Source organism: Anthonomus grandis, chromosome 10 (genome assembly GCF_022605725.1).
Source record: "Anthonomus grandis grandis chromosome 10, icAntGran1.3, whole genome shotgun sequence".
Lineage (NCBI taxonomy): Eukaryota > Metazoa > Arthropoda > Insecta > Coleoptera > Curculionidae > Anthonomus > Anthonomus grandis.
Genome location: NC_065555.1, coordinates 17,287,644 through 17,309,973, shown reverse-complemented (window position 1 = coordinate 17,309,973; position 22,330 = coordinate 17,287,644). Strand labels below are relative to the sequence as shown.

The 22,330-nt window shown below is 34.1% G+C and overlaps 3 protein-coding genes across 4 annotated transcripts in view; 2 read left to right on the top strand and 1 right to left on the bottom strand.

Moving 5' to 3' along the window:
• Positions 1-1,191: 1,191 nt before the first annotated feature.
• LOC126741094 (golgin subfamily A member 6-like protein 22) lies at positions 1,192-13,456 on the bottom strand. The gene is made up of 2 exons (XM_050447413.1): positions 12,410-13,456; positions 1,192-1,986 (listed from the first exon to the last, which is right to left on the bottom strand). Exons 1-2 carry the CDS (start codon positions 13,049-13,051, stop codon positions 1,345-1,347), a joined length of 1,284 nt encoding a protein of 427 aa, XP_050303370.1. The 5' UTR covers positions 13,052-13,456; the 3' UTR covers positions 1,192-1,344.
• Positions 10,035-12,111, top strand: LOC126741095 (zinc finger Y-chromosomal protein 1-like). Its single transcript, XM_050447414.1, has 2 exons — positions 10,035-10,193; positions 10,779-12,111. Exon 2 carries the CDS (start codon positions 10,795-10,797, stop codon positions 11,857-11,859), a length of 1,065 nt encoding a protein of 354 aa, XP_050303371.1. The 5' UTR covers positions 10,035-10,193; positions 10,779-10,794; the 3' UTR covers positions 11,860-12,111.
• A 66-nt stretch (positions 13,457-13,522) lies between the features above and the next one.
• LOC126741098 (SUMO-conjugating enzyme UBC9-B) overlaps positions 13,523-22,330 on the top strand; it is a 21,653-nt gene continuing 12,845 nt past the window's right edge. The window contains exons 1-3 of one of the 2 annotated variants that reach the window (XM_050447419.1): positions 13,523-13,681; positions 18,922-19,127; positions 19,187-19,330. In XM_050447419.1, coding sequence (XP_050303376.1) covers positions 18,929-19,127; positions 19,187-19,330 — 343 coding nt within the window. In that variant the 5' untranslated portion in view covers positions 13,523-13,681; positions 18,922-18,928. Of the gene's footprint in view, positions 13,750-18,921; positions 19,128-19,186; positions 19,331-22,330 lie in introns of both variants that reach the window. The other variant, XM_050447420.1, reaches the window with a different exon arrangement.

Here is a 22,330-nt window from a genome sequence, read left to right as displayed (position 1 = left end):
GGAGATCCGGACAGACGAATCCAGGTTTGTGAAATAATGATAGATAGAATTACGGCAGAACCTCGACTAGTTAAAAATCAGTGCGTCAGTGATAAGTGGACCTTTTCTTTAAATTAGCATGTTAATGTGTAAAACTGTCATTACTGGAATGATGAGAGCCCACACGTATTTATAGAAGGGCATACCCAGTACCTACCTCCTAAAAATTAATGTCTGGGCTGGTAGGCTGAAATGCCTCGGAAATCTATCGACCCACTAATAGTGCGGGAATTAGAAAATCAGAGGGATATACATGCACATTTATCTTTAGAAGGACGCTTACTACAATTCCAACAGGATGGAGCACCTCCTCATTATGTAGTTCCCGTTAGGCAATGGTTGGATGATCATTATCCTAACCAGTGGATTGGAAGAAGAGATCCTATTGAATAGCCACCTAGATTTCCAGACTTAACACTTCTTGACTTCTTTTTGTGGGGTCACCTAAAATCTGTGGTTTTTTAAACGCAACCTGAGTCACTAAAGCAACTCCAGCCTAGAATATTTCAGGAACGCCGTGCTATATTCAGAGAAGCTTGTAGGTATAGAATTTGAAAGTAGGCTTTGTTATTGCCGTCAAAATAACGGAAATCGTTTTCAACATTTAATTAAATAATAAAAAACAAATTTCAAGTATTTTTATCTATTAATTTCCTTCATAAACAGAGAATAATTTCCTGAAATGTAGCTTTCTATAGTATCATTAGAAAGCATTTTTCAGGAATTTTAAGATGATGTATCACTTAACCTCCCTTTCCATGTGGTTAAGTTTTTAGGGGCGTATCTTACCCTGTATATATGGCCATTTCAAGTTTTTAAATGGCCACCCTGTATAAATTCCACTCAAGCAGCGGGATTCAAAACCAAAACAAAAAGCAATTGAAAAGAATTTGGTACTTGATCAAGAGATATACTCTATAATTCGGTGCGTATAAATTTGATGCACTTGTAGGTACCAAGAATATCTGCAACTACAAAACACTTTTCGACGAGCAATGTTGCTAACGATAATACTACGATTTTTTTTGCTTTACATCGATATAAAGTTTGTAATTTAAACTTTATTATATCCATAAAAACTACAATTTTTGCAGAGCTGAAATTTAGTCGACTTGAGTACACTATACAGAATATTTCAATATAAAATATAAATAGACTATAGAGTTATTACATCTATTTTACCTTAGAATCCACATAATCTGCAATTTTTTACTAATATATAAGACATTAACTTAGCAAGTACCAAAAATATTATAAACTTTTACACCAGCAAGATCATAACATTGAAGAGAAACACCCTAAAAGTTAATCTTTTAAAGTATTCAACAGGGCATCTTTCATATCCAAATACATTTTAACATTGTTTATTATTCCCTGCTTTAATTTAACGAAATCAGCTCCTAATTTCCTTAAACCCTCTTGGAGTTGATCGATTTGGTTATTAAGGTTTCCCTCTTCCTCCTGATAAGACATTTTTAATTCTTTCTCTTTTAGCATGGCGTCATCAGTTAATATCTGTAGCTCATTCTGCAGAGATTTAATATCCTGAGTGAGTTTTTGCTTTTGCTGTTCCAGTTCTAGCTCCAGCTTCTTAATTTCTGCTTTGCTGGTATTGTTTGTTGTTAGTGCGTAGGTTAGGTCATTCTGTTCCCTTTTCAGTTGGTCCCGGGAGCTTGACAACTTTAAAAGTTCCTCTGGTAAGTCCAAATGCTGTAATTCTTGCGAGCACTTTCCTAAATATTCAAAGTTGGTTTTTAGTTCCAACAAGCCGTTCATACTGCAATTTTCTTCCAATTTTTCCAGGTCTTTCACTAAACAATCCTGGATGGTTTTCAAATGATCGTACTCTTCTTGAGTTACCACTTGGGTTTTTAATTCGCTTTCAGTTTTTTCGTATTTTTCAATTTCTTCTTGAAAATTGTCTATTTGAGATTTTAGCCGTTCAACCTGCAATTAGAAAATGTTGCATTAATTAATATATTTTTAGGCATTACTTAAGAGCTAATTAAAATATTAGGAAAAAGCTTTATGTAAGCAAGAAGGGTGTACACGAATACGTGATTTGCTGGTATTAATTTGAGAGTTAATAAGTAGTGGTTTTCATCAAATTCTGCAGAATTTACAATGGAAGCGTCTGTCTTTTGAGTGTCCGAGTTCCTGCGCGTACGTCGATGTTACTAAGGATTGGACTATTAAAGATTTTTCTGAAGGGATCGGTGACGAAACATTGTATGCAGAGTTCTGTATTTCTGAGAAGGCTGTTTAAACACCATTAACCAAGTAGGTAACACACAGAGAGAGGGCTCCTGAAGATTTACAGAATAAGTTCGGTGATCTAGATGAGAATTGTTTGTAGTGAACATGAAACAGTAAATATTGAACAGCTTAAGTATAGACAGCAAAGTATACACGTAAAGTATACAAGTATACATACTCTTACACTAAATCATATGCTCAAGCCTTATCAAGAGCAACCAGTTCAATGCAGAAAGAGATTAGCGACATTAAGGATTCAGAACAGTTTATCTCAAATTTCTTCGAAGAACAAAAGAACGACTTGACCAAGATCACAAAAGAAAATTGAAAAAGAAAATAATACCCTTAAATTAAACTATCAACGGACCAGAAGGAAAGGGAAAAGAATGTAGTTATTTCTGGTTTCAAATGAACACTTTGGATCTCTCTGAGACTGTGAAAACTAGTTTTAGACGTTTGAACCTCGAATCCCTAAAAATTCAACATTGCATTGCATTGAATAATAAAGAAAATTCCTGTGTCATGGCTGAACTTAAACAGGAACAGAATGAAAAAGGGTTAGGCAGAAGGAGTAAAGAATTGGAAAGGATAACTCCGGAGTCCTGTGGGCTTCAGGGTGGAAATATTTATTTTATTGAGGACTGCTTATACTTTTAATGGCTCAGTCATATGCTCATATGTTCAGAAATCTTCTACTTCGGCTTTAATTAAAATTAAACGAGGATATCCTTCTATGATTGCTGTGCTCATGAAATTCTGCTTATCAATAACTATATAAAGATTCATACATTTAACAATGCCGTCCTCATTGGCCCTTAATGTCCAAAATATTTAGGGTTGTAGAACGAAATTAAAGGAGTTGAGCTCTCACTTGATAACTGTTTCTTTGATATTTTTTTAGAACAGAATCCTGGCTAAATGATGTGGCCTATTGACCCATAAAGTTACTCAATTATTCGATGAGTTCTAATATCAACATGTTCAAAAAAAGAACGGTACTGGTGTCTTTACAGCAGTGAAATTTAATCCATTGGCTTTTAGCAGTTTTAAGAGTGATGCAGAGGATATGAGGGTTCCCTTAACTATCGGTCAATTTAAACTTTATTTGTGTTGTGTTTATTTACCGCATCAAGAGGATGTTAACTATATGTGTTTCTTAACAAAACTAAGGTCAAGTCTACAAAAAGTTAAAGAGTGATGATGATCTGTGGAGATTTCAACTATTTAACAGTCATTTGACTTGGGACTAACAGCTATTTTAAACCCTTTAATGTACCTCTAAATACTGTAAGTTGTTGGAATCTTTTTCTAATGGTGTTTTATGATTTAATGTTTTGTAATAGTTTTTGTCATTGTGACAGCCCTTTTTTAACTGAAAACATTAACCATCCCTTTCTTGAGTTTCTATTTGAATGTCCTTCTTGTCACTTAATTTAAATTCTTTATTAATGTAAACGCACAAAGTAGTACTTACACAAGTCACAATACAAAAGGTACAAAGTACAATACAAAATCTGCCTGTACTATTTAAAATTGTGCTGTTTAAAGTAAAAGTATATAAAAGTTAAAAATTGTAATGCAAAAATATTTCAAATGAACAAAAGGATCCCTGAACTAAAACTTCTTTAATTTTATTTTTAAACTCAAAATGATGCAGTTCCTGCGTCTCTAAAGGTATTCTATTGAAAAGACTGACCTGATATTATGATCGTGAACCTCTGCATGAGTCGCATAACCCTGTCTATTTTTATGGACAGATAGTAAGTTTTCAAGTATATAGAGAGACGGGATAGTACACCAAGAGTTCTGAAACCTTCCCTACAACACTCTCTATAGTTAGACCTGCCAAGACCCTGATAGCTTTTCTCTGTATTTTAAATATTCGAATTGCTTGTGGTGCATGTCCCCAGGATAATATGGCATAAGACAAGATAGGAAAAAAAAGTCCAAGTAAGGAACGTAGAGCAGATAAAACAGATTTCAGCCTCGTAGCCATCTCCTGGACATGAATGTCCCACCGCAGAACCTCATCTAGATGAACGCCTAAGAATTTTACACTTTGGGTCTGGTTAATAGTATCGTCCATGTTTCATAGTGAAAATATCATTCTATTAGTCTTGCCCACATTAAGGAGTTTGTTTGCACAAAACCACTTCTCGACAGTATTCTGCAATCTGGTAGCTTCAGACAAAGTATTTTTTAGGGATTCTGTCGACACGGACACAGTGGTGTCATCTACGAACAAAGTGAACGCCGCGCTTGGCTTGATAAGGGGTAAGTCATTCATACAGATTAAGAAGAGGATATGACTGCAGAAATAACACACTACTATCAGACAGAAAGGTTGTACTTTTTAAGTTTTTAAGTAGTATGCAGTGAGTGACACAATCTAATGCCTTGCTGTTCAAATAATAGCACCTGCATACTCCATATTGTTGAAAGAGTCTGAAATGTGGGATACAAGGTCCAGAATTGCCATTGTAGTGTTTCTGCTACTCTCAAACCAAAATTGACAGTTATTAAGTAGGTTTTTACTTTCAAAGTAGTGAATTATCCTGCTAGACATACATTTCTCGAATATTTTAGAGATAACGCGCTAGGCTTGATAAGGGGTAAGTCATTCATACAGATTAAGAAGAGGATATGACTGCAGAAATAACACACTACTATCAGACAGAAAGGTTGTACTTTTTAAGTTTTTAAGTAGTATGCAGTGAGTGACACAATCTAATGCCTTGCTGTTCAAATAATAGCACCTGCATACTCCATATTGTTGAAAGAGTCTGAAATGTGGGATACAAGGTCCAGAATTGCCATTGTAGTGTTTCTGCTACTCTCAAACCCAAATTGACAGTTATTAAGTAGGTTTTTACTTTCAAAGTAGTGAATTATCCTGCTAGACATACATTTCTCGAATATTTTAGAGATAATGGGCAATAGAGAGATAGGCCTGTGGTTACCCGTTAAATTGGAGTCTCCCTTTTCAAAGATGAGAACAACTGGAGCAATTTTTAATATATCTGGGAAAATATTTTCTCCTAGACTTTGATTTATTAAAGTAAATTTAACTCTCACTTAAAATAAAGTTGCAAAATAAAGCAATATCGAAACTTTAAACAGGCAGATATGAATGATATACAAACAGAACTAAGCATGATTCTTTGTTTAACTCCCAAAATATAAATGATAATGTTAATAAATGTCATAGTAAAATAAATTAAATAATTAAGGGGAATGTTTCTGTATCCCTGAGTACCAATTGTTAAGCATTTTAAAGAGAGAAAAGTTTTTACATGGTGAAACAATTATACTAGTAAAAAAGTCTTTTAGCCTAGATATCCCTTTTGTTGAAATCAAAAAGTATGGTCATTTGACGGAAGAAAGGACATTCGAATTCACAATATCCTATTGGAAGCAGCTAGAGATTATATATTATTTGTTTGTACCGTTCTCCTTTAGGCTTAATAAGGGAATTTTTTGATCGTCTGGACTATATTCTATCAAATATTCCATCTTCTTCAAAGATTATTTTGACCGGCGATTTTAATATTAATTTTAATGATAAGGATTCTTTAAACACTAATCTTCTTACTAATATGCTTGTTACATATAGATTGCTACGCATGTTAACGAACCAACTCGGATTACAGATAATTCTAGAACTTTAATTCACTACTTTTGTTCAAATTGCGATAATGTAATCTGTTCAGTGTTGAATGCAGGCATATCTGATCATGAGGCTGTTAGTTCCACTATAAATATCTCCGGAAGTGTCAAAACAAATATCCAAGCGTAGTCCTGGTAGAATATTTAGTACTGCTAATTTTAGTAAGTTTCAGAGATTGGGTGACAGAATAGAATGGCAGAATTTGAGTCTTACTTCAGATCCTATTTCTGACTTTTACAGGATGTTAACTGATGTATTTACTAAGACGTTTCGCATACAACTAATTAAGAAAAACACGAGAAAGAATAAGCACTGGCTTACTAAAGGTTTGAAAAAGTCAGAAAATACTCTACTCTCTTTAAACTATTTGAAGAAATTCACCGATAACGTAATATTTATTAATTATTGTAATAGTTATCGTAGTATTTATAGGAAACTCATAAAGTCTGCTAAGGGAATGTACTACAGTGAACGACTTAATAAGGCCAAAAATTAACAAAGGGAAAGCCTGTCATTAATTAATGAATTTCGCAAAAACTCATCTCATTCTAACCTTGATATTAATCCAGACCACTTAAATACCTTTTAATAATGTAGCTTTTTGTAATGTAGGTAATAACCTAACCCAAAGTATGACATCTACCTCAGATCCCCTGTCTTATCTTAAAGATCTTTCTGTTCCTCGTACATTCGCTTTTTATGATACAAATCGGCAAGAAATTAGGATAATAATCTCCGAAATTAAAAACAAAAAATCTAGTGGCGAAGATGATATCTCTCCGGAAGTGCTCTTGCGACTGCCTGATAAGGCCCTTGACTCTCTCTCTCTATGGCTATTAACCAATCTTGGTCTGAAGGTGTGTTTCCTCCTTGCCTAAAGTCTTCTCTGGTGGTTCCCGTTTATGATCGGTCGAACTATCGCGCAATCTCCTTACTTCCAACCTTATCAAAAGTCATAGAGAAGCTAGTCAAAAAAAGTCTGTGATTATCTTCAATCTCTTAAAATTATAACACCAAGACAATTCGGATTTCAATCATCTAAAAATACTCAGGATGCAATTTACAGCTTCCTCGAGTGTGTTCAGCGATCTTCTGCGATCTGTCAAAGGCATTTGATTGCGTGGATCGCGGAATTCTACTGTCTAAGTTGGAAAGATATGTGTTTCGTGGAGTGGCACACTCATGGCTTAAATCCTACCTTGAAGGTCAAAGCCAATCAGTTGTGCATTCGGGTGGGAGATCATCAGCCCTTAACATCAATTGTGGAGTCCCTGAGGGATCTGTTCTTGGGCCAATATTGTTCTTAATTTAGATAAATGACCTTGTCAAACTGAATATCTCTGGAGAAATCACCCTATTTGCAGACGACACATCTATCCTGTGGAAAATGAAAGAAATTGTAAGGCTTCTTGAACTTATAGCAAATGATCTTAAGATCATTAAGGACTGGTTCACATCTAACCGTCTTTGTCTGAACCTGAGTAAAACTCATATCATTGGGTTTAAATGTGACGTAAATGGTCTTCTCTTAGATGGTCATGCATTGCCAGTAATTACAACATCCAAGTTTTTGGGTATACTAATTGACCAGGAATTACGCTTTAGAAATCATATATTATCATTAGGAAGAAAGCTCTCATCAGGATGTTATGGTGTGCGAGTGGTAAGGGAAAAATTAGGTCAACAACTAGCCCGGATAGTTTACTTCTCATTATTTGAGTCTCACCTTAGGTATGGTATACCATTCTCGGGTGTTGTTAATCAGGGCTTACCTACTAAACCTAGTTTTTGTTAAAAAAAAAGCAGTCCGCTTTATTGTCAATATAACACAAAGAGAATCATGTAGACCACACTTTGTGACTCAAAGAATTTTAACTTTTACATCCCTTTTCATACTGGAGACATGTTCCCTTATCTTTAAAAACCGTGATGAACTCCGAGGGCCTATTCCTCAACACGAAACACGTCAAATTCACTTTCTTCCTATACCAATTCCCAAATCTTCACTGGTAAAAAGTCTCTGTTTTACGAGGGTCGAAAAATGTTTAATCATTTGCCAATCAATTTAAGAACAACTTTTTCTCTTAAAAGTTGTCGCTGTCAATTAAAAAAACTAATTTTAAATAGGCCTTATTATAGTGTGGATGAGCTCTAATATTTAAATATTGATTGCTTGTTATTATTTAGTAATATGATTTAATTTAGATATGTTTTGTATAGTAAATTTTAATCCATTTTACAATGTATGTGGTCTTAATATTTATGTATGTACTGCTCAGGTTTTTATTATATTATGCTTTGTCAACAAAATTTATATTTTATGACAATAAAGCACTTTCTCAATTTGAATTGATTGAAAAAAATCTTAACAACATCAACAATAAGTTTTCCTCATATTTCTTCACAAATACAATTAAGCTAACAATCTAGAAAATACATATCTAAGATAGAGAGCAAAAATTCTACATAATAAAAAATTTTGGCAATTTGTGTCAAAAAGAGGATTCAATGCAAGAACTTCTAATGAGGTGATGTGGAAAACTGACGTGGCAAGGGATGGCACAGGGATTTGTAAATTGTTTTCTAATATTTTTAGGAGTGTATTTGTTCCAAAACCATCCACTAAGAAACTAACCAAATGTTATGGTCAAACCAACAAAAATAAAAATTAAAGATCTATTTGCAAACTGTGCACCTTGTCTAAACTTTTTGAAAAACTAGTCCATGTATTTTCAACTTTGTGATAAATGACATTATGCTGCAGCAGTGTGGTTTTTTGCAGAAAACAAACTTAGAACTAAATTTAATTGAATACTCTCAACTTTACATATGACTCATTCCAGCAGGTAGATGTAATTTACACAGATTTAAGTAAGGAGTTTGACAAGATTTCTCATACTATCATGGTTGAGAGACTATCAGAGGTGGGGGTCTGCGGAGATCTTCTCAGCTGGTTTGAGGCTCAACTATTTGATTGATAAATATTGGTTGCCCTTTTTATTTCAATGATAACATCTTGGACCGTTAATCTTCATAATTGACATAAATAATATCAAAATCTTATTTGAATCTTGCTCCTTCCTTTGCTATGCTGATGATCTAAAAATATTTCTCCGAATCGGCTTTGTGCATAATTGTGAGGCTCTTCAAGCAAATTTTGACCCCGAAACCAGTTTTCTGATCAGAATCGAGTATATTTAAACTCTGACACGTTTTCGACCAGCATTCTCCCGTAAATCTCCAATTATTACATTTAACTACAAACTTAATGGTAGTGTCTTGGGAAGGGTCTCACATATAATGGATTTGGGCGTTCTATTTGACTCCAAAATGTCCTTTAACTTGCATATGATAAGCTAGTTAACGATTGGAATCGAATGCTGGGGTTTATTAAGAGACAGTTTGTTTGTTTGTTTGTTTCATAATCATACGACCCTGATAACTCTCTAATATTTATATGTGTTTAATTGACTCCAGTTTGTCTCAGTCAACTGCGGAGTTAAGAAGAATATTGACAGACTTAAGATATAGAGCCAGTTTTTGACATTCATTTGTTGCAGGATTCACTTTCTCTGCTGATAATCGTATACGATTTATATACCTATTCCTTATTGCAGAACTAATTATTATCAGAATGCTCCCTTAGTAAGGATGAATACAGCTGCCAACTTGCATTTTACTCATCATAATTTAGACTTTTTTGCAAAGAGTTTGCATTTATTAAAAGATAATTTTAAATATAAGTTTCTAAGATTGGTTTGAGGTTGTATGTTTTGTAACATTTAATATAGAGATTATATAATAATAATATATAGACATATTTTAGATTTTTTCAATCTGTTGATATCGTAGGAACTGAAATAAATAAATAAACAAACTATACATTTAAACAAACATACTATACATAATAAATGCGCATGAAAAAGTTCAAAGAGCTAATACGCGCCAAATTCCATGATTTCCACCAAAACTTAATCACGTGATAGATTCTCTCGGTTTTCATAGGCAGCAAACAGGTGCCGCCGGTGAATACCCCGCAAATCAGATCCATTAGATCAGTCCAGTTTGACGGTCCATGCAGTGCCGTAATAAATAAACAAACAAACGATCTTGAGATTTTTATTTTAATAGCGAAGAAATTTTAGGCATTTTGAACATTTCTTATGAAGTTTGGCATCAGAAGGAGTCAATACTGATGTGGATATTGGGTGCCAAAAATTGTTTGTTAAAGGCAAGTAAACTGTTTGTTTTCTTTTTTAACAGATCTGTTTTGCAAAATATTCACATATAACACAATTTTTGGCATAGATTATGATGAATTTTTTTTTACTTAATTTACAATTTAATGTATAAAGAATATTTATATCTCAACAAATTAAGTTACACTTTTGAGTGACACTCACATTTTCTTAAGATATTTGTGTATTTTTTGTAGAACAGTATAGAGGGCTTCCTAATAATTCTTTTTTATAGAAAAAACGATTTTCAAGCAAAACATTTTAAAAGTTATGACTAAAGTGTTTCCAAAAAAAGTAGGTGTTTATATTAACACAAAAACTATATTAGGTCCCTTCCCGGTCAGCTTTTCACTAAAAGTTAAATCAATTCCTAAGGAATAATTTGACATATGAAGAGTTGTTGTAGTTCAAAAAATGCCTGAGTTAAAGTGAGTTTAACCGAGTTAGCCAAAATAATAAATGATATAATAAGATTTAAAATACATCACCTAAATAAATATAAGGCAATAAGTACTACAGCTACTATATAAGACCTAAGTACTACTAAATATAATAATAAATAGCTTATTAAATTTTAGGTCTAAATTACTGGCTATGGAAAACAAGGACCTTAAAAAAAATCCTTTAAAATGCTCCATTTGTACATACACTGGTGCCGACATCAAGAAATTACAATACCACATTCTCGAATTTCACAAGTATCATATCCACAAATGCAAGAAATGCCCTTACTCGGCAATACTCAAGAGGAATTTAGCCATTCATATGAAAACTGCTCATTCGCACATAAAAAACTATGTGTACTGCGCCAACTGTCCTTTTAGAGTGTCCAAAAAATTTCAACTCATACATCACATGCAATTCCATTTTATAAATGCACCTAATAAGTGTAAGTACTGTACATTTACAAGTAAACATAAGGGAGTTGTGATAAAACATGAGTGGATTCATGGAAAATCCAATGTGAACTTGTACAAATGTGAAAAGTGTGCTTATTTTACAAGGATAAAACACCATTTTAATAGGCACTCTATGCAACATGAACCTTCTGAATCTATTGCTGATTTAAAGTACTACTGTTACACATGTAAGTACTCCACTATACACAAATACAGCTTAGCCAGGCATGTTCAGAGTTGCCTAAAGCGTTTGGCCAAAAATGAAATTAAAAAAGAAAAACCAGTACATAAAACAAAATTTAAATGTGAACATTGCAACTACAAAACATCAATATCTGAGCATATGAAAAGACATGCAGCTATTCACCTGAAACCTTTAAGAAATAAAAGTATCAAATGTTTAACATGCAGCTACTCAACATCCAGAAAGGATGCCTTAAACCATCATATGATGGTCCATAAAAATGATGGAAAAGTGTTAGCACCTGTGGAACAAAGAAAGTTAATACATGCATGTACCACTTGCAACTATACTACCAATAAGAAATCGGGTTTGGAAAGACACATTGTAATCCATATGACTATGGATGAAATAAAATGGTTTGAGTGTACCGAGTGTCCATTTAAGGCCAAGAGAAAGTATCATTTGAAAGCTCATAGACAAGGGCATAACACTACTGAGGGCATTAAGTGTTTATACTGTAGTTTTTATAGTGGAACACATGGAAAGTTTTTGAGACATCTTAAACTTCACTATTAGTGAGACTTGAGATTTTATCTCAAGTCGAGTTTATTTACTTTCAGTTTTAGTAGTTTGTTAAAGAAAGTTGTCATATTTCATTAAGTTTAGAAATGTCTGTGGTAAAGGCGTCTGATCTCAAGTTAAGTTATAATTAGTGATTCTTTTATAATCTGGATTGCAGATTTGATCTCAAGTTGAGTTATTTTTAGTATTAGTAATTTGTTGTTGAAGAAAGTTGTTTTATTTTATTAAGTTTTGAAATATCTGTGGTAAAACAGTCTCTGATCTCATGTTAAGTTTATAATTAGCTATAGTGGCTTGTTAAAGAAAGTTCTTTTATTTTATTAGGTTTTGAAATATCTGTTAAAACAGTCTTTGATTTTAAGTTAAGTTTATGATTAGTCAGAACCAACTACCAAGTTGGTTATTAAAGAAACTTGTTATTTTTTTAAGTTGTTCAAAATGATTCCTAATTAAACAGGAAGTCTGAGAAATAAAGTTTAGAAAAAATAGCTCAAAGTTGTTTTAAGTTATATCATTATGAAAAAATGACTTCATAAACTCTTACCTCCAAAACTAATCCAGTACACTTTTTATCTGTTTCCTCTATTGCCTTCAAAGTTTTTTCATAATTGGCATTTATAGGCACAGCTGCTTCTTGCAATGTCTCATGTTCTTTTTTTGCTAAAGTAACCTGACTCATTCTCTCACTCTTAAGCTCCTTTTGCTCCTTAATCTTCTCCTTGCTTGTCTGTAGCATCTCATGGCAATCGAATACTTCACCAGAGAGTACAGCGACTTGGTCCATTCGATTCTCAGTTGTCATAAGGAAATGCATCATAAGCAAAATTTGCCATCTTAGTCGTTTTGGGTCGAATACGTATAAGTCTCCCAGGCGAAAACCGGAATTTTGTAGCAAGGGAATGTTTCTTGAGAGCTTATCAAATAGAATTTGTTCTGGATCAAAGTTAGGTGGGTAGCGAGGAGCCACATAATTTCTGTTTAGGAAGGATAGTTTTTTTTCGATATCCTTAACGCATTCTTCATATAGATTCATAACAAACTCTTTTGTGGGTTGCATGATGTTCTCTCGAGTTATTGGGTAGTAGGGCCAGTAGTCCTTTACTACATTTTGTGCGTGTTCGGCCTGATCTGCTGTTACACCGCCGTCCTTTGCTTTCTGTTTAGTCTGTTTTGGTTTGGGAGGCATTTTTACGAGTTTTTATCACAAAAACGGTCGGTTTTCTTTTATTTTATTAACTCTGGTAATAATTCAAAATGTAAACAAGTTTTGTTTTGAATTTTCAAATTCAAATTTTGGATTCTAACCTCACTTCTGTGAATTACCGTTAATGACGTCGTTAACGGAAGTTAGTATGGTTAGTCAGTCCCATCAATATACCCCCTCAATATTATTCTATGGTCAGTCCATGAAGGTTATTAAAAGGAGCACAGTCTTTTTAATTTGTATTTTTTTTTTTTTTATAATTTGCATAATTTTATTTTAAATTTAAGAGCTTGAAAAAACCAGAATAAAGGACAGTTACGGTTATTATACAGAATACAAATATAGTTTTAATTTTATGGTATATTAATTTATATATAAAATGCCCGAAAGGTGCATCACACGTTTGGACCACACCCAAAATGTGCTTTATATAATGACATTTGTGACAAGTGACAATTAAGACAGTGACAGCTTTGACATTGACAGTGACGGACAAGAGTTCCCTTTTCATCCATCGGTGTGCGGCGTCGCTTTTGCAATTTTGCTTGCCATTTCCTGAAAAAAACCAAGAAACGAGGAAAGAACAAAATATTTTAAATTAAGAAAATACAGGTAAACTCAAGAAAGTCTTGTTTCCTTTAATAATAATTTATCACATGTTTATCAAATAAGTAGCAAAGGTACGTATTGTTTTGGCGCTAAAAATGTCTATGACTTTACAATCAGCAGAAGGCTTCATTACAATAGAACACTCAAAAGTAATTATTTCCCGTTTGTAGCACCCGAATCCTCCAAACTTTGATGTCCCAAATCGTTGTGCGATAACGCGCTCGTAAAACTCTCATTATTACTTAAAACACTTGGACTGGGGCTGCTTTGAGCTGAATAAAAACCTTCCTGGCTACTGTTGGAACTGTTTAGTCTTTCACCCCCAGAGGTATCTCTTACACCCTCGGTTTGTATTTGTGCTTCGCAGTTGGGAACAGAAAACTTGCTTGCAGGGTTTGTCAAGTTTTTACAATAAGTTTGTTTATTCGCTGTTGTTTGGATTTTTTTATTGTCTTCTTTGACCTTTTTGTTGGATGTTCCTCCTGCTGACATTCTATTTGGTGCTAACTGTTTTAATAACTGTTCTTAGGAAAGAGCAAAAGCCAGAACATAAATATGTATAACTAACTGTACTTATGTCAATACCACACCAAATGTCTTTTTGACATACCTAACTGATGTTGGGTTTTCACATTAATCATTGAATGGTGTTCAGTAAAATGAGAAAATCTTATTCACCATTTATTAATTTGTATATTAAGGATTTATGCAAGTTGGAGACAGTAAAATGCAGTTTATTTTATATAGCACTTCTTGCAAAACATGTACACCTGGTTCGGGGTGTAGTTCTTAATGCACTGTTGAATTCTTATCCCACTGTGAAAAAAAAAATGTACAGTTTTTATTTATTTATTTATTTATGGAATCCATTTAAAAAAGTGTTACATAGCATACCCATACAAACATATATATTCAGATACAAAACTATCTATAAATCAATGAAAGGTGTAGGTGAGTTAATTAATTAAAGCCCCTATGAAATAATATTCTTTAACTGCCCCTTAAAAGATGTAATCCTAGAGTCAAAAAAGCTTATCTGTCCTGACAGACCAATAGCACTTCGAACCATTCGTGTAATTGGCTCATTAATGCCATAATTGGTATGGTGGAATGGGACTGAAAATATTTCTGATTGTCTATTCAATCTGGAAGGCACCCTAAGTTTAAAAAGAGACAATAACTCGGGACAATCTATAGTAGCATTTAAAACCTTATGAATAAAACATAAGTCGAGTAATGTTCTTCGTGACTCTAATGTGGGTAAGTTCAGGCTATCCCTGACCCACTGATAATACTCCTGTCTCCGGTAACCACATCTAAAAGCTGCCACCCTTAAAAATTTATTTTGAGTTTTTTCAATCTGCTCAATGTAGCAGTTATATGATGGGGACCACACAATTGAGCCATACTCCAAGATGGGCCTAACAAGAGAGCAATAAAGTAATCTAAAAGTAAACAAAGACAAATCAGTTGAAGACCTGACAAATCAGTAGTCACCTGATTGATGTGACTTTTAAAAGACAACCTGGAGTCAATAAATATTCCTAAGTCAAAAACCTCTGTTTTGACACCAATTGCTACATTATTTATTTTATAAAGAAAAGCTATAGGGTTTCTTTGTTTAGAAAAAGTAATCTTATGGCACTTATTGATATTAAGGGACATTCTATTCAAGTGGTACCAATCAAAGAACAAATTGAGGTCTTTTTGCAGGAGCACAGCATCAGAAAGGGATGTGATAAGCCTAAATAGCTTCACATCATCAGCAAACATTAGCACACAATAATTTTCAAGTTTCCAAACTAAATTAATCAAAAAGAGGCAAAACAAAACAGGGCCCAAGTGAGAGCCTTGTGGCACCCCAGATGGCACCAAAATTTCAGAGGAACATGTACCTCCAAGATTAACAATCTGGGTTCTACCTCTGATGAATCCCGAGATCCACTGAAGAAGAGGCCCCACAATACCTACAGCCCTAAGCTTCTACAAGAGTACCCCCATGGTTAACCCGATCAAAAGCTTTGGAAAAATCTGTATATATTGAGTCAACCTGAAGTCCCTTCTCCAAGCAGCGGTAGAGGTAGTTGACATACAGCACCAAATTAGCATCAGTAGATCTGCCTTTTATAAATCCAAATTGCTCAGGATTAAATAAAGATTTAAAACTCCAGGCAAACCTATGACTGACCAGGCAGTCAAGCAGCTTTGGCAACTCAGATTGGTTACACACAGCCCGATAATTGGAAATTTCATTTCTACTACCAGATGGGTTTTAGAAAACTTCTCTTCCAGAGAGTGGGATAAGAACCAGTACCTAGAGATTTGTTAATAATGAACAGTATTGGTTTCGTAAGAACAAAAACACATTTCTTTAGGAAGAATGCCGGAATCCCATCTGGTCCAGAGCAGAGCTTATTCTTAAAGGAAGTAATAACCTCATAAACATCCTGCGTTGACAGAGTTAAAGTGCTCAGACAAATTGATTTATCAAAAGATGGTATGTCATTGACTTGCTCATCCGAATAGAAGGATGAAAAGTATTCTGCAAACATATCCGCAGTATCAGAGATATTCATACTAATCCTGTTATTGTATGTCATTCTGGAGGGAAGACTAAAACCAGTTCTTTTATTTTGAATATATGACCAGAAGTACCTTGGATTGCCAGCGAGATTCATTTCCACCTTATTAATGTATTGTTGATTGCACAACTCTCTTAAGTACTCACATTGTTGTCTCAACAATACAAATTCATCATAATCCTGCTGTTGACCACTAATTTTAAACTTTTTGTGAATTTGTTTCTTATGATCAAACTGCAAAGCTCTGAAGAAAACCAAGATGGAAAAGAAGAACTTTTGTGCCTCTTTAGAGGAATACCCCTTTCCATTGAGGAGTAGATCACATTATAGAAAATTGAAACTATGACATCAACAGATGTCTCTCCCAAAAACAATTGATTCCAGTCTATCCCAGCAAGACAATCGTTAATTGCTATGTAATCTCCCTTACCAAAATCATAAAAATATTCCTCATATATCATATCATCAGAATTTTCTGCACAACAAAAGTCAAAACTAATTGCTGTATGGTGTAAGCTATTCTCAAAAATCTTGTCTATTGCACGTTTAACACTAATTAAATCTGACCTACTAAATACAAGATCCAAGGCAACCCCGTTGGTATTTAAAACCCCATTTACCTGGAAAAAGTTAAAGAAGCTAAAGCAGTTGGCCAGAGAAAGCACAGACTCTCTGTCATTCTCCAGGCAGCCACCAACGACCAAACCAAGATCATCATTCTCCCATCTAGCTAAATTGTAATCACCTGCCAAGACAAACAAACTACTTGAATATCTACTATATACATATTCAACGGATTCACAATGGCTTAAATAGGCTTGAAGTGGAGATGGAGATGGTATATAAATGCAACCAACAACAAAGCTTTGATTGTCTATTGTAAAAGTCAAATAGATCTGATAAATATCCACATCAACAAGTGGGATACCAATTCTGTGTGTGTACATAAACTCTTTTTATTGTATGGTGTATTATCTAGGATCTGTTGGAGAGATTTAAGGAAATATTGATTTGCTTTCAAATTATAGACTTTTTTAGAGAAAATGCCTTTACATTTGTAATTGATATGTAAAAGTTTTGGTGTTAAAATTATGCATTCTGTATTTTTCTTAATCCTTGGAGGGAACATTTAAGTAAAAATAAAAAAAATAATTTTTTAAGTCTTAAGGTGGCATAACCACTTAAGCCAAGATTCTGCATGTTATCGGGACCATTAGGTTAATGATATTTTGAACTACAAATTATAGACGTCAATCACACTAATATCACAAGTATTATATTTTCACATTAGGCAGATAAAAAAATCTGCAATAGTTGTAAATTCAAATTCTTAAGTTTATTGTTCAACAGGAAACAAATCTCAATAATGAGACAAGTATTTAAATATTGACAGATAATACAATCAATTCAGTAATGTAGCAAATAAAAACATCAAACTCACTAATAGGTACACTAGAAGGTAAATAAAACTAATAGTACGTAGTATGTTAAGTGCTTAGAGAATTATCAATCTAATTTTATCAAAGTACAGATTTAAAAGTATTCAAAGTCATGTCAAGCAGATCAACATCAAACCATAACTGATACATTACATTGAACCAGTTGCATGCTCTATATATGAGCCCTCATGATAAAATACATTGTGTATGGATGCAGGGGACAGCAACATTCCAGGCTGATAAGGGATCTGAAGCATGAATTTGATTGTTGCATATTTTAAATATAAGCACTAAAGTCCCACAAGAAGCAATAACTGCTGACTGATCCCATGAGATTTTTTGTTGAACTGATCCAATTTCTAGGTAATAATTAATTTTATTGTATGTAAGAAAGTTGTTGTATCAGTAGGCACTATTTAATTTTATATTTTTGTATGACCAAATTTTTACTAACTGTGATGTCTGTGAAGTATATTTGTAGCATTGATAACATGAATAAATAAATAAAACCTGTTAACATGCCCAGCATAATTAGGAAACCATAATAAAGATGCATACAGTAGGGGTGATTTTACTAGGGAGAACAAAATTGTTCTGCGTAAAGTATTAAAAAATAGTTCTATTAATCTTATAAGGAATCCAAGGATCTTTAAAGATGATCCTATGATAGCATCTATGTATATGAGCATTAAGGATAACCACTTTATCAGTACAGACTGCCAGGTCACGAACATAGTTGCAATTTGGAAGTGTAGCATCATTTATTATGTAACCAAAGTCAATCTCATCTTTGAGCAAAGAAATGACATTTTCTTACAAGACAAAAAACTATTCATGCTATCGGAAAACACTAGAAACTTACTTCCTATACTCGGGCAAATGTCATTGATAACAATCAAAAACAAAAATGGTGCCTTGAGGCAATGTAGGTAGATGATCTGAACACATTGAACTTCATAAATTGCAGTTTATCTAATAAGTAAATAACCTCTACTAGATTTTTATAAAGCTTTTTGGAAAGAATTCTGTGGTCCAACAATTTAAAGCCTCACAGATATAATGTCAAATTAGTGACTGTTGATTTACATTGGGAAAAAACATGCCGATTCGGTAAAATAAGATTTTTAATTTGGTGAAACAGGTCTCAAAGGCCTTAGGCCTTATAATTCTTTCTCCTGACTTAAAGATAGAGCAATGTATATATGTTTGTTCTATTTTACAGTAAAAACATGTCCGGAATTGCAGCTACACGTCTTGCAGAAGAAAGGAAAGCATGGCGCAAAGATCACCCCTTTGGATTCGTCGCTCGTCCGTCCAAAAACGCAGACGGATCCTTGAATCTGATGAACTGGGAATGCTCTATTCCTGGAAAGAAAGGCACACCCTGGGAAGAGGGACATTATAAATTAAGAATGCTATTTAAAGAAGGTAAATCTCATTACATTTGTCATTCAGCTTAAACTAACTATAATAATTCACCTTATTAGATTACCCCACCAGTCCACCAAAGTGCAAGTTTGAGCCACCCTTGTTTCACCCTAATGTCTACCCTTCTGGGACAGTATGCTTGTCTCTTCTTGATGAAGACAAGGATTGGCGCCCAGCAATTACCATCAAACAAATCCTGTTAGGTAAGTTTATGTTTTATTTCACTTTTTTAATGTATCACATTTTTATTACTTCTTATTTTTATTGCATATGAAGCATTATCATTTGTTAAGTTATCACAAATACAATCCTGACTTATATTCCTTGGTATATATTAAATTTATTACCACCCCACTAGGGGGATGCAAGGGGAGGGGATAAGCAGCCAAATTGTTTGATCGTTTTCTAGATAAGGTTTTCATCACAAAATTCAATTCTTATTTTGGACCTGTCTTTTTCTTACTTTTTTCAGTTCAAAATAGATGAAACACAGGCCATTAAAAGCATCATGGGCCCCTGTTTATTTTTAAACAGCATTTATTTATTTTGAAAATAAACACTATAAACTAATAGTAATTACATTCACTAAAGTATTGAATAAGAAAGTAAATTAATAACTATAACAACAATACAAAACTAACACTAACCAATAATGTATGTATCTATTCTAAATGCTTGCATAAAAGTCTTAAAAGGGAAAACCGAGTGTATCCCTTAAACCTCTTAAGTTGTGATGAACAAGGATCTCTTAATTTGACTTTTTCATTTAAAACATTTAAATGCCAGTGTACTACACAAATTGTTAACATGTCTGTCAAAGTCAAAATATACTTTATTTGCTAAGTTTACCAACTTGTGCTAAAAGTTTCCTAATCCTAGAATTTATAATACTAGTATTTATTTGGTTATACAGGATAAAAAACAGAATACAGAATCGATTTTGATTATATATAGAAGCATATTTTATATAATCAAAGAAAAAACCAAGAAAGAATAAAAGAAAAGGCGAGAACCAACATAAAACAAGAATAATTAAAAAAAAATTTTTTGATCAACAGATATATAATTAATTTTAAATATTAAAATGAGTTGTTAAAATACTCTTCAATGCTGTAGTAAGCTTTTGGTAAGATTAATTTCTTTAGTTCTCTCCTAAACTTTTTAAGGTCTGTAACAGTCCTAATCGAAAAAGGAACATGATTAAATATTTTACGACCAATAAATATAAGAGAGTTTCTCGTAAGTGAGGAGGTGGGGATTCGAAGAGATAAGTTGCCCACTTGATGAGTATTATGACTGGTGCAGGATGGTGGACTTACGGACTTATGTATGAGTGTTGCAGTTTCCAATATAAAGAGTGAGAAACTGTTAAAATTCTTTCAGCTACAAAAAGAGGTTTACAAGAGACTCTTAGACCAACACCACACAGATACCTTAATGCTTTTTTCTGAATAGTAAAAATTATGTTAAGGAGTCCCTTGGAGCACAAACCCCAAAATGGCAATCCATAACGGATATGAGAGTCTATTAAAGCGAAATAAACTGAACAAGCAAACAACCCCCCCAACTCATGCCTGGCAACCCTGACTGCAAAACAACCAGAAGAAAGTTTAGTAGCGAGGCCCAAAACGTGGTTGTCAAACCTTAAACTCTCATTACTGAAGAGGCGGAGAAATCGACAATAATCCCCACCACGTAGTGGGCTCTGTTCATCAAACAAAAAACCCTCTACATTATACTTAAAGCCCAGAACAAAAGTCTTATCAACATTGAATACAAGCTGATTGCAGATGCACCACTCTTTAATTTTGTGAAGGTCCTCTGCTATGAGAGATCTGACAACTTTTTGATCTTTGTTATGCTACAGAATTGTAGTATCATCGGCAAACTGAACCACTAGTCCATGCAGTGATAGAGAGCTTAAGTCATTAATGTATAATAAAAATAAAATAGGACCCAACACTGACCCTTGAGGTACACCACATTTAAGGTGTGCTATTCCTGACGAAAATCCAGATGCAACCAGCCTCTGGGTGCGGCCAGACAGGTATGACTTCAACCACCCCAAAGCCACTCCCCTAAATCCGTAAAAATCAAGCTTTGACAGCAGTATTCCATGATCCATACAATCGAAGGCCTTGGACAGATCACAGAACACCGCTGCTGCAGCCTCCTTGGAGTTCATAGATAGATACACACTCTCCAAGAATCTGAAAATGGCATCCTGTGTGCCCTTAGATGACTGAAATCGATACTGATTAGGGGACAGCACATTGTATTTGGTCAAAAAAGAGACAATTTCCTTTTTTGCAAGCCGCTCAAGAACCTTGGAGAGGGTAGACAAAATTGATATGGGACGGAAGTTAGAGGGTCGGTCCAAGCTACCACCTTTATGAAGAGGAATAATCATCATAGCTTCCTTTAAACAGGATGGGAACTCGCCCCAAAGAAATGACTGATTGATTGCCCAAGCCAAAGCACCTAAAGCGCTCGCAGGCAGAAGTGACACCAGACGTGAAGAGATACCATCGGAACCCGAAGACCTATGATTCTTCAAGCACTGAATTGTTTTAAGGACCTTGGTGGCATCTACAGGGTGGAAAAAGAATGATTGGTTGATAGCATTCCGATTAAGATACTGCAATGGATCGCTGTCACTGGGAACTGCTTCTAGTAACTTCTCAGCAATATTAGAAAAATAGTCATTGAAATCATCGGGCCCCAAGTCCGATTCAACCAACCGCCAACGAGAAGACTGCATACATTCGTTAATGATTAACCAACTTTCCCTCTGTCTGTTACCGGACGAGTCTAAGCGCTCATTGTAATACAGTTCCTTTCTGACTTTTATCAGACGCCTATAAATTTTCCGATAATCCTGAAAATAAGACCTGATGAATTGATTGTCAATAGATTTGCGAAGTCTTGCTAAGCATCGTAAATTTTGGGCAGATGTTTTTAGTCCCGCGGTGATCCATGGTTTTCGTCTCTTGGATTTAAGTCTAACCAAGGGAAAGCAGATATTTATTTTATCACGTAATGCATAATAAAAGGAAGAAAATGGTTGTGGAGCAGCCCGAATTGTATTCCAGTTAACAGACGAAATGGATTGAGACAATAAATTCAAATTGTTCCCACTAAACACTCTCCCAATGAGGCAGCCAGATTTGTTTTTACCAGGGAATTGGACATACACCTCCTCG

Bases quoted from the DNA above. Each gene is read 5' to 3' on its own strand.
- LOC126741095 (XM_050447414.1), top strand. From the start codon at position 10,795: ATGGAAAACAAGGACCTTAAAAAAAATCCTTTAAAATGCTCCATTTGT.
- LOC126741094 (XM_050447413.1), bottom strand. From the start codon at position 13,051: ATGCCTCCCAAACCAAAACAGACTAAACAGAAAGCAAAGGACGGCGGT. The intron at 1,987-12,409 runs GTAAGAGTTTAT...TTCTAATTGCAG, and splicing joins GTACTGGATTAGTTTTGGAG to GTTGAACGGCTAAAATCTCA.